The sequence below is a fragment of the Phascolarctos cinereus genome, unplaced genomic scaffold (genome assembly GCF_003287225.1).
Source record: "Phascolarctos cinereus isolate Bilbo 61053 unplaced genomic scaffold, phaCin_HiC Scaffold_4;HRSCAF=312, whole genome shotgun sequence".
Taxonomy (NCBI): Eukaryota; Metazoa; Chordata; class Mammalia; order Diprotodontia; family Phascolarctidae; genus Phascolarctos; species Phascolarctos cinereus.
The window spans coordinates 264,570,844-264,582,971 of record NW_027555847.1 but is presented as its reverse complement, the minus strand read 5'-3'; the positions used below and the strand labels follow the sequence as shown (position 1 = coordinate 264,582,971).

At 36.8% G+C, this 12,128-nt stretch overlaps 1 protein-coding gene across 4 annotated transcripts in view; it reads right to left on the bottom strand.

Annotated features, from left to right (window-relative positions):
* The window catches only part of ZCCHC7 (zinc finger CCHC-type containing 7), a 282,022-nt gene that overhangs the window by 88,835 nt on the left and 181,059 nt on the right, over positions 1–12,128 (bottom strand). For all 4 annotated transcript variants that reach the window (XM_021004481.2, XM_078153038.1, XM_078153039.1 and 1 more), the window contains exon 3: positions 9,958–10,001. In XM_021004481.2, coding sequence (XP_020860140.1) covers positions 9,958–10,001 — 44 coding nt within the window. The remainder of the gene's footprint in view (positions 1–9,957; positions 10,002–12,128) is intronic.

Here is a 12,128-nt window from a genome sequence, read left to right as displayed (position 1 = left end):
CATCAATGAGCCTAGGGAATTGGTTGTACCAAGAGCACTGACATCTGTTCTGCCCTGTCCCATCACTCCTTCAGCTCCTCCTAAGAAGCAGCAACAGGAGGAAGCTGAAGTTGATAGAGACTCAGCCTAGCATCCCTTGCTAACTGGGAGATCTGCCTTTATCAAGGTCTTTGGGCAACCACTACGGAGTTCAAATCTGGCCTCAAACACCTTAATAGCTGTGTGACTCTGGGAAAGTCGTTTTAACCTTGTTTGCCTCAGTTTCCTCATGGGAAAATGAGCTGGAGAAGGAAATGGTAAACCATTCTAGTATCTTTTCTAAGAAAACGAATGAACAACAATATCCTTATGGCAAACACTTTCCAATTCCATTTCTCTATCACTCTATCCATGTATAATCACTGTCTACATAAGAGCAACCTGTCCCCAAACTTAACCTCAAGGAATCATAGGTTTATGGGTAGAAAGGACCTTGAAGGTCTTAACTAAGTCAAATTTCCTCATTTTCCAGATGAGAAAAACGAGGCCCAAAGTCACACAACTATTAAGTGTCCAACTCTTCATGATGCCATTTGAGGTTTTCTTGGCAAAGACACTGGAGTAATTTGACATTTCCTTCTCTAGTTCATTTTACAGATGAGGAAACTGAGGTAAATAGGGGGAAGTGACTTGTCCTTGGCAGAGTCACAAAGCTAGTAAGTATCTGAGGCCAGATTTGAATTCAGTTCTTTCTGACTCCAGGCCTGATGCTCTATCCACTGCGCCACTCTCCGGGTTTCTAGGACCCCACTCTCTCCTGGTTCTTAGTCACCTCTGCTGGTTTATCATCCATATGATGATCCATATCTGTGTTCCACAAGGATCCACATCAGGCTCCCTTTTCTTCTTGATGACCTCATCATAAGTTTAATAATCATCTTTAAGCTGCTGACTCACAGATCTATATATCCAGCCTCAGTATCTTTGCTTAGCTTTAGTCACAAATCATTTAATAGACAATCCAAACTGGATGTCCTGGAGACACCTCAAATTCAACATGTTGAAAAACCAATTCATCTTTTTTGGAAAAAAAATTTACATTTCTCTACTATGCAGAACTGATTTTTTTTAAAGTATGTAACAAATTCAATATGTAACTTTCAAAACTGTTCTTGTCAATGATTCCTTCCATTCTCTTTTGTGAATTTCTTTTAAATGCCTCAATTTTCTTCTCTCTCTCTTTTTTTAATCAACTCTATCCCTTTCTCTCTTTCTTTCACACCTCTTCCTCCTGCACTGGAAAACAAAACAAAACAAAACAAAACCTGTTAACAAATATACATGATCAAGCAAAATAAATTCACACATCCGTCGTGCCCATTATGGATTCTGAGTTTATCATATCTCTGTAACAAGGCAGACAGCATGCGTCATCTTCAGTTCTCTGGAGTAGTAGTTGCTCATTACGTTGATCAGAGTTCCTAAGTTTTTCAAAGTTATTCGTCTTTATAATGTTTTTATTGTATAAACTATTCTTCTGGTTCTGCTCACTTCATTCTGCATCAGTTTATACAACTGATCCCCTGGTTTCTCCAAAATTATCCCTTTTATCATTTCTTGCAATGTGATAATATTTCCACTACATTCATATACCATAATTTATTCAGCCGTTCCAATAGATCAACACTTTCTTAGTTTTGAATTCTTTAACACTAAAAAAAAAAGCCACTATAAATATTTTTGTATGGATGGATCATTTACCTCTTTTTGAGCTCTTTGGTGTATAGGCCTGGTAGTGGCATTATTAGATCAAAGGCAAAGCAGAATTAGTAACTTTTGGGGCAAAGTCCAAATTGCTTTTTAGAATAGCTAGACCAATTCACAGCTCCATGTTAAATGTGTCTGTTCTCCCAGAGCCTTTCTAACAATTGATTTTCCTTTTCCATCACTTTTGCCAATCTGATGGGTATGAGGTTGAATTTCAACACTATTCCAGTTTGCATTTCTCTGTTATAATTGAGGGTTTTTTCATATGGTTGTTGATAGCTTGTTTTTCTTTCTTTGAAAACTGCCTGTTCATATCTTTTGATCATTTATTTACTAGGGAATGACTTATTATTTTTTGGAATTACTTCTTCAAACATCTTGCATACCCAACCTTTACATCAGAAAAACTTACTGTAAAGTCCTACTCACCCTGATCAGTTTCTCTTTTAACTCCAGTGATTTTTGTATGTAAAAGCTCCTCAATTTTTTATAACAGAGATTGTCTTTTTATTGCCTATGATTCTCTCTAGCCCTTGTCTGGTCAAGAACCCTTTCCCTTTTCCACTACATTTTCCCCAAACTTCCCATTTCCTGTTGAGGCTATCATTATCTTTCTAATTACCAAGGCTCCCCACCTCAGTGGGTCATCCTCAAATCCTGCATTATTACTCATCCCATATATCCAATCACTAGCCAAATCTTTTATCTACTTTCACAATATCTCTTTCACATGGCTCCTTCTCCCAAATTAACATAGCCACCACCCTAGTTCAGACTGCTAATTGGTTTCCCTCATTCAAGTTTTTTTCTAGTCAAATCCACCCCCCACCCCAAACCACCCACAGAGACTAGTGATTTTCCTATTGATGTGATGATGTCAGTTTCCTACTCAATAAACTTCAGTGGCTCCCTATTACCTCTAAGATCAAATGCTAACCCCTTTGATATTTAAAATCCTTCATAATATGGCCTCATCCTACCTTTCCAGCATATTACATATTACTCTCCTTGACATATTCTTCGGACCAGTCAAACTGGCTTTTTGTAGTTCCTCTGATAAGATACTCAATCTCCTGTCACCGTGCCTTCACACTGCGTATCGACTATTCCTGAAATATAGTCCTTCCTCACCTCCAACTCTTAAGACTCCCTAGTTTCCTTTTAAAGTCAGCTCAAGCACTACACTCCAAGTGAAGCTCTTCCTGACCAACTTAGCTGCAAATAATTTTCTCTAAAAAGTATCATCATTTTATAGCTGAAATGATGTATGTGCACAAATTTATGCAAGTATGTATTTATCATTATCATTAACAAAGATCACAGGGCTGAAGATATGGTTTTGTGAGTCAATCTCTCTAGGACTCAGTTTTACCATCTCTAAAACTGGGATATTATTTGGCACTGTTTACCTTCAAAGAAATTTTGTGAGTATAGTATTTCGTAAACCCTGAAGTAAAATATGAATGCAAACCATCATTAATTCTAAGATTTTATGAATCTTCAATTAGAGATGGTCACCAATAATTAAACTGTTTATGTAATTTGAGAAAAATCTCTTTCACAACTTCTTGTCCATTCGCTTTTTTTCTCATTTGTTTTCTCAATTCTTTCTTTACGCCTATCAATGCCATGGACATACATGCTTGGTTCTTTTTGTGGCACATCATCAAAAGAGATTACTGTCTTCTGAATATTACTTTTTAGTCCTCTGATTCATAGAGCAGTCGTTAAATTACAAAATTTAAAGATATCTTCCATTTTTATATTACCTATACTTCCTACAGTTATCACTCCACCGTGACCCTTCAGTAGAGCCATCCTTTAAAACAATTAAAAAAAGAGGTAAGCAAAACTAACTAACATATTGAAAGACCACTATATTCAGACTTCCATATTTATGGTCCTTCACTTCTGCAAAAAAAGGGTTGGGAGGTGTTATCTTATATCTCTTCTTTAGCCAAGCTTGTCTGTTATGATTCTGCAGTATTTAGTTTTGATTGCTTTGTTATTCTTTCCATTTACAGTGTTGTAGTCATTCTATATATTGTTTTCCTGGTTCCATTTACTTTACTTTCCATGCTTATCTATATTCATCCTGCACAGTTTCTGTTACCACAAAAATATTTAGCTACATTAATGTACCATAATTTGTTTGGCCATTTATCATTTAAAGAGTTTTGTTTACAGTTCTACAAAAATGCTATTAGAAACATTATGGTGTACTTGGGGCCTTTTTTTTTTTTAAATAAGTGACTTCCTTGGGATATATGGCCAGCAGTGAAATCTCTGGGTCAATAGGCACTGTAATCATTCTTACAAAAATTCTATTTACTTTCCAGAATGGTTAATTTAAAATTCCACCAACAATGCAGTAGCGTGCCCATCATTCCCACTTGGCTGCCTCCCTTCTTATCCTAGTTACATTAGTTTTACTCATGAAATAGCCTTTCAATATTACATATTCAAAATTATATATTTTGTCTTTTGTAACTGCCTCTAGCCCAGTTTTTGTTACCCCCCATCCACCCACCTATACCTATAGCTGTGAAGAATATATGATATGCTTCTCTAGAAGTATATCCTCTAAGGTCTCTTTTTTTATAAGATTGAGAAACTTAATGACAATGTCGTGGTCTGAAATCTTGGTCTCACCTGAAGGAAAAATCTTATTAAGGCTTAATCAATGGCAAGGAAGGAATACCCTGTTCTCAATCCAGGGCTTCAATTTTATCAGACATGCTAAGTTTTTGTAACAGAAACGTCAATAGAGTACAAGAAGGAAACTTGATTCTTTGAAACTAAGATGACAGTGGTAACCAACCTTTGTTCTCTCTTGACCAAAATAAAGAGTTTCAGGAAGATACTTTTTTGTCTCATTGTTCAGGGAATCCTTAAGTTGTCTATGGGTATCCTGTATTTGAGGTCAATGACTCTAGCTTATACAGATATGATATGTTCTTTTAGTGTGGTTGCCATTTTCTTTTCTTTTGCCAGATTTTTCAAAATTTCAGTATTTTCAGATTCCAAAATTGTTCATCTTTCCATTCTTGGGAAAAACTCATTACCGTGGAGAATGTTGTTTGTAGTTTTTTTCCCTCTAATATATTGCTTTTATTTCTGCATTGAGAGCTACAACTTCTAACAAACATTAATTCCTAAATTCTTCTCTTTTTTAAAAATTTATTTATTTTTAGTTTTCAACATTCACTTCCACAAGATTTTGAGTTCCAAATTTTCTCCCCATCTCGTCCCTACCCCTACCCCAAGAATGCAAGCATGCATTCTGAATACCCCTTCTCCTAACCTGCCCTCCCTTCTCTTATCCCCTTCTCCTTCTATTTTCCTGTAGAGCAGGATAGATTTCTATACCCCATTTCCTGTATATCTTATTTCCTAGCTGCATGTGAAAACAATTTTTTAAACATGTGTTTTTAGAACTTCGCGTTCCAAATTTTCTCCCTTCCTCCCTCCCCACCCACCCTCATTGTGAAGGCAAGCAACTCAGTACAGGTTATACATGTGTTGTCATGCAAAACACTTCCACAGTGGTCATGTTGTGAAAAACTAAGTATATTTCCCTTAATCCCATCCTTCCTCACCCCCCACCCCCCATTTATTCTATTCTCTCTTTTGACCCTGTCCCTCCTTAGAAGTGCTTTGGACATCTCTTTCAGGAGGTGATTGGTGGATTCTTTCAATTTCTATTTTGCCCTCTGGTTCTAAAATATCAGGGCAGTTTTCCTTGATAATTTCTTGAAAGATGATGTCTAGGCTCTTTTATTGATCATGGCTTTAAGACAGTCCAATAATTTTTAAATTCCCTTTCCTGGATCTATTTTCCAGGTCAGTTGGTTTTCCAATGAGATATTTCACATTGTTTTCTATTCTTTCATTCTTTTGGTATTGTTTTACAGTGTCTTGATTTCTCTCTCTTTGTTGTCTTCTTCTGGTTGTATGTTTTGATCTTCTTGGTCACCAAAGTAAGATTCTATGGTCTGACTCTTTTTGTGCTGCTTGCTCATGATCTGAGCCAATTATCTGAGTTACAAACTTTTTGTTAAGGTAGCAGTCTGCTTCCAGTGTGGAGAATGTACTGTTCCAAGCTTCAGGGATTTTGTGCAGCTGTTTTCAGAGATAGTTCTAGGGACCTGTAAATTTTCAGTTCTTCCAAGGTGCTATGATCAAGTGCGAGGTGTTTATTCCTTTCTTGGCCTGTGCTCTGGTCTATGAGTGACCACAAGCACTCTTTTCTGTTTTGGCACTGTGAGGAGGATTTTCTCTCCACGACCACTACAAGCTCGAACAGGCTAACGCTCCTCCTTGCCCCAGGACCGCCACCCAGAACTGTGACCCAGATCCAAGCATGGGCAAAGCAAGAGAATCCTGCACCAGCAAAGAGATCCTTGCAAAATCCCCCTCTGATCAGCCACTCCTCAGTCTGTGGGCCGGATATTCCTGAGGCAGCCACTGCCCCGGGGGCCAAGCCTGGGGACTAAGGCTGGCTCTGAGCTTCTCTCTCTCACCACAAACACAGACTTTTCCTACTGACCTTCTAAGCTGTCTTTGGCGTTCATGGGTTGAGAAGTCTAGAAACCCGCCACAGCTGCCCCGATTCAGTTCTCTGAGGCCTGCGCACCCAGGCCAAACTGTGCTCCTCTCCCAGCCTGGCATAATATGCCTTTCTGATCAACCACCCAGACTATCTTTGGCTGGAAATTTGTTTCACTCTGTCTTTTTGTGGGTTCTGCTGCTTTAGAATTTGTTTAGAGCTATTTTTTAACAGGCATTTGGAGTGGTTTGGGGGATCAAGCAAGTCGCTGCTTTTACTTCGCCATCTTGGCTCCGCCCTCCAAATTCTTCTCTTATAGAGTAAACTTTTTTTTTTTTGGCTAGGCAATGGGGTTAAGTGATTTGCCCAGGGTCACACAGCTTGTGTTATGTGTCTGAGGCAGGATTTGAACTCAGGTCTTCCTCAATTCAGGGCTGGTGCTCTATCTACTGCGCCACCTAGCTGCCCTTAAACTTTTGAACCATTCTGGAATTTTCTGTTGCCATTCCATGCTCTCTTGGGATTCCAAAGGCTTCTGTGGAATTCTTTTATCTTATGATATTTGTTAAAAGAATTTTTAATCTTTTTGCCCATTTAGTACTCATCCTTCCTTCTAGTTTGTAGCATCCTCTGTTAATTTATTTGCTTATGATCTAGGTTTTATTGAATTTTTTCCTCTTAAAATCTTTGTCTTTACATTAATTTATCCTTATATTTCCTCCTGTAACTCATTTTCTGACTTCTCTCCCTTTGCTTGTGTGTAATACCTCCAGAGCTGTATTGCAAAGCACATTCAACCTCCTTCCACACTGGCTGATTTAGGTTTCATTTGCCTTGGCCTCTGCCCTGAGTCACTTCTGGAAGCATATTATGGTTCCAGATAGGTTTCAGTCCCCTTTCCTTCAGACCTCGAATAGTCATTCATACTGATCTGGTTCCTTCCTTGTATCTCCTCTTATTTCTCTAGCTAAACTGAGTTAGCCTCTGTCACTTTTTTCAAGATTGGATGATGGCATTCCAGACAATCTCTGCAGCCCTGGGGGTTCTCAACCAAGGAAACACCCCAGACAGTAAGCAGAATGCTTTCCTTTCTCCCATAGCTGGGGGAGAAATTAGTGCTACTTGTTGGAGTGCTAGGTGTGCTAGCAAAGTGCCTACAGCAGGAACAGATCCCAACATGGGGACTATGGATGAGTCTCTAGGTAGCTTTGCACATTCTTACTGAGTGTGAAGGCTGGTGAAGGAGCTTTGATGAGTAATGCTTTAAGAATGAGCATTCTTTTTGTTTCTGGTAATGTTCTCTATCTCCTGTTTGGTCATGAATTCCTCTGTTCTCCATAAATTTGCACAAAGTTAATGCAACTAAGATTAGAAGGAAGGTAGAAAATTGGGAAGGAATTTTTACAACCGGTGTCTCTGATAAGGGCCTCCTGTCTAAAATATATAGAGAATTAAGTCAAATTCATAAGAATACACATCATTCCCCAACTGATAAATGGTCAAAGGATATAAACAGACAGTTCTCAGATGAAGAAATTAAAGCCATCTATAGTTATATGAAAGAATGTTTAAATCACTATTGATTAGAGAAATGCAAATCAAAACAACTCTGAGGTACCACATCACACCTATCAGATTGGCAAAGATGACAAAACAAGAAAATGATAAATGCTGGAGAAGATGTGGGAAAATTGGAACACTAATGCACTGTTGGTGGAGTTGTGAAAAGATCTAACCATTCTGGAGAGTAATTGGGAACTATGCCCAAAGGACTATAAATAGCACTTCTAGGGCTACATCCCCAAAAGATTACACAAATGGGAAAAGGACCCACATGCACAAAAATATTTATAGCAGCTCTTTTTGTGGCAAAAGAATTGGAAATTGAGAGGATGCCTATCAGTTGGGGAATGGCTGAGCAAGTTGTGGTATATAAATGTAATAGAATACTATTGTGCTATAAGAAATGATGAACAGGCTGATTTCAGAAAAACCTGGAAAGGCTTGTGTGGTCTGATACCGAGTGAAGTGAGCAGAACCAAGAGAAAGTTGTACACAATAACAACCACGTTGTGTGATGACTAATCCTGATAACCTTAACCCTTCTCAGCAATACAGGGATCTAAGACATCTCCAAAGGCCTTGTGATGGAAAATGCTATCCACATCCAAAGAAAGAACTATGGAATTTGAATGCAGATTGAAGCATACTACTTGCTATTTTTTTTCCCTCTTCTGTTGTGTTTTGTTTCCTCTTTTTGGTGGTTCCTCCTATTGGTTATAATTCTTACTTACAACATCACTAATGTGAAAATATGTTTAATAGGAATATATATACACACACACACACACACACACACACACACATATACATATATATATATATATGGAGAGAGAGAGAGAGAGAGAGAGAGAGAGAGTGAGAGCGCGCGCCTATATCACATTGTGCACCATCATCTTGGGGAGTGTGGTCGGGAGGAAAGGGGAGAAAAATTTTAAACTCAAAAGCACATGGAAATGATTGTTGATAAATCAAAATTAATTAATTTAAAAAAAGAAAAAAAAGAACAAGCATTCTGTGGTCTTAATTCATAATTTTACACTGTTGCTGCTCTGTCTTATTTATTGTTAATTCAACTGAAACTGCTCTACATGTACTGCAAAATTTCTCTTTTAAGGGTTTCTGATAGTTAGCAGGGCCTATGCAAAGTGCCTAGTTTTCCACTTTGCTAGTCTCTTGACCCAAATGTCAATGTGTTTCTTTCTCTGAGGATTTTGTTAACAATTCCCTCTATCTGCCATACGCTCATAAATATTATTGAAAAATTTAAATGTCTCTAATGAAGATTGCTTCATGTTGCCTTCACACTGACAACATTCTTCTCTTTCCATGATTTTTTTTCTCTTTTAAAGCAGCCCAAACCAACTATTTTGAACTAAAAAGTGAGTCAAATACATTTATGACATCACACACAAACTCTAGGAGTTTTAATTCCCGCCTGCCACCCTTCTTCATACTATTTAGTAAAAATCCAATTTTTAAAAGACTGTATTTATTATTCAAATCTACAAAACTGAGTAATCTTCTTTAATCTTTCTCCTTCAAAACATAAAATGATTCTACCATTTAACAAGATGAATGCTATTAATCTGAAAGTGACAAACACCTGTCACACCCTAAATATAGGCTAACCATTTCCTTCCACTGAAGAAACAGCTATTTCCTCTGTCAATCTTGTTAAAGTACTAAGTGCCAAGCCATGTAGGCACATATACAGTCCATACCAACATGTATACCAAAAACCACAGAATTATGTTCCATTCATCAATATGCTTAAGGAAAAGAGCCTCAATTTCTCAATTTGTAAATGAGAGGTTTAGACCAGAGAAACAGGATCATAAGATTTAGAGCTGGAAGGGTCCTTAGAAATTATTTAGTCCAACTCCCTCAATTTGCAGGAAGGAAATGAGACCCAGAGAGGAAATGATAACAAAGTACAATATTTAGGGTCCCTTCAAGCTAAAAAATGTCTATGGTTTTATTGTAATTCAGTTACTGTTAGGGAAAAAAAGTTGATTTAATTTAGAGCTATAAAGGTAAATATGATTCATGCAAATAAACTTGGAATGTTATTTACAATATTTAAAAGAAATTTATTTTACCTCAAGATCTTTATCACTGATGAACCAGTTCACATCATTTTTTTCTGAAAAACAAAAATAAATATATGATTAATTCATTACACACTTTTTAAAAATACCTTTACATTTTAAAAATAGGTTGATAAATATGGAAGCTTAATTTTCTAAAAAGAACTTGTTAAAATGAATACTTGCTTATGCTATCAGTTCTCAACACTAATAAAAATCCTTTGGCTCTTCAAAGCATTTATACAGATACAGTGCCAGGAACAGAACTCATTTAAATTAAAGATAAAACCAAGCTTGCTGGCTTCTAACTGGCTTCCATTTTGAATCGCATATGTATGCACTTAAAATCAGAATTGTCTCTGATCACGTCAGGATTATCACCTTGCCACTGGGAAGTATGTAACTTAATGCTAGCACTACAGAACATCAAATCTACTGTATAACAGAGTATAAAAAGAAGCAAAACCCTTCAGTAAGTCACTGGCTAGCCTTTAATTTTAATAAGTAAAACCTGAAGGATGTAGGGACAAAATCTGCTTCTTTATATAATACCTTTCTCTCTCTCTCTCTCTCTTTTTGTAGTCCCATTGTCAACTGTAAATGGCTGTTACTTCTTCAGATCAAGTCTGCTGGCAACGTGTTAGAAGGGTACTATGGCTAATGCAGAAGCTGGGGTGTAAACAAAGAGCTGTTGCAGAGTTGTTGTGTTTTGGGTTTTTTTTTAAGCAATAGAAAGATTCTTCCACCCCCTACCTTATTCCTCTATCTCAAATATACCAATCCAGCCTGACTAGTTATTTTATTTTATTCTATTGAAAGGAAATTTGAAGAGCCATGAAGTAATCTACATTTCTCCAGGCCTGTGAGCAGTAAAAAACGTCTCATAGATACTTTCTAAAATAAAGTATTTCTACTAAGAAAACCAGACTGCTTAAAAAAAAAAACACAATTCAGAGGAAGGCAGAGATGTTTCCCTGATGATTATGTTCTTTGTAAGTTTGGAAGCAGCAACCACATAGTAGAAGGAAGAATACATTAAAGACTAGCTCTTTTTATTTTTCCTGTCATAACCACCCACACTAATCAATAGTCAAAGGATCCATTTGGCCTGGATACCAAGTTATGATGTTGAACATCATCTTTGTTATCTCAGGGTCCTCAAGCTTCCACAATATTTGCAAGGAATTTAAAATTTAGTTAGCTTAAGATTATAAGAGGTAAAAGAAAAAAGGAACCTGTTATTTTGGCAAACTACCTTCACCAGCAAGAATACTGTAATGAATATAGGATAGTTTCTAAAGGTCAAATGCACTCTATTTAAAAAGTTAACCCTGAATTTAGTAACATTCTAGGTTATAAACTGGCAATTCCTCAATAACTTATTGTATATTTTTAATAAGTATGATGGAACTAGCAAATTCCTTCATGAGGTTTTGACTATTCATTGGACTGACAGTGTTTCTTAACCAGTACATTAAGGAAAACATTTTGGTGGTGATGCAAGACAAGTTAGTCCTTTCATAGCTCCAACTTGGCTTTTCTTTTATTCAAGAACCCTGAGTTCCTTCCCCTTGTTATTTCTACTCCCTCCTGGATGCCAAATAATAGGACACAAAGCAGATGCTTAATAAATGTTTGTTGATTACCTGACGGCATTTTAATGCAGCACAACCACCAATTGATTATTTCCCCCTGGTTCAGACTGGCGGGAAAAAAAAAAAACTAAAAGCCTCAAACACTACATTTTATGCTCTGCTTTTCTTGCTCATTACTACCCTAAAAGGTGTGCGTCCAGCACAGAGTCTAAATCAAATAATTCCCTATAGATATTGAGACCCTCAGATGTTCGACCAATCCAAGAACACTGCTAAGCCTTCTAATCATAATGAAGTTAGAGGAGTGAGGTAGAGAAAGAAAATACCTTTTTAATCTGCATATCTAGAATAGAGGAGGAACTCACGACCAAACAAGTGATAGAAGTGATAGAATCCCAAAAAATTAAATAGGCAATTTTTATTATATAAAATTTTTTTAAAGTTTTTTCACAGATAAAAAACAATGAAGTTAAAATTAGAAAGGAAATAGGTAATTGGGAAATAAAATCTGCACTGAAAATATTTCTGTGATAAAAGTCTCACCATAATCTATAAGGAATTGATTCAAATATATACATCATAGAGTTA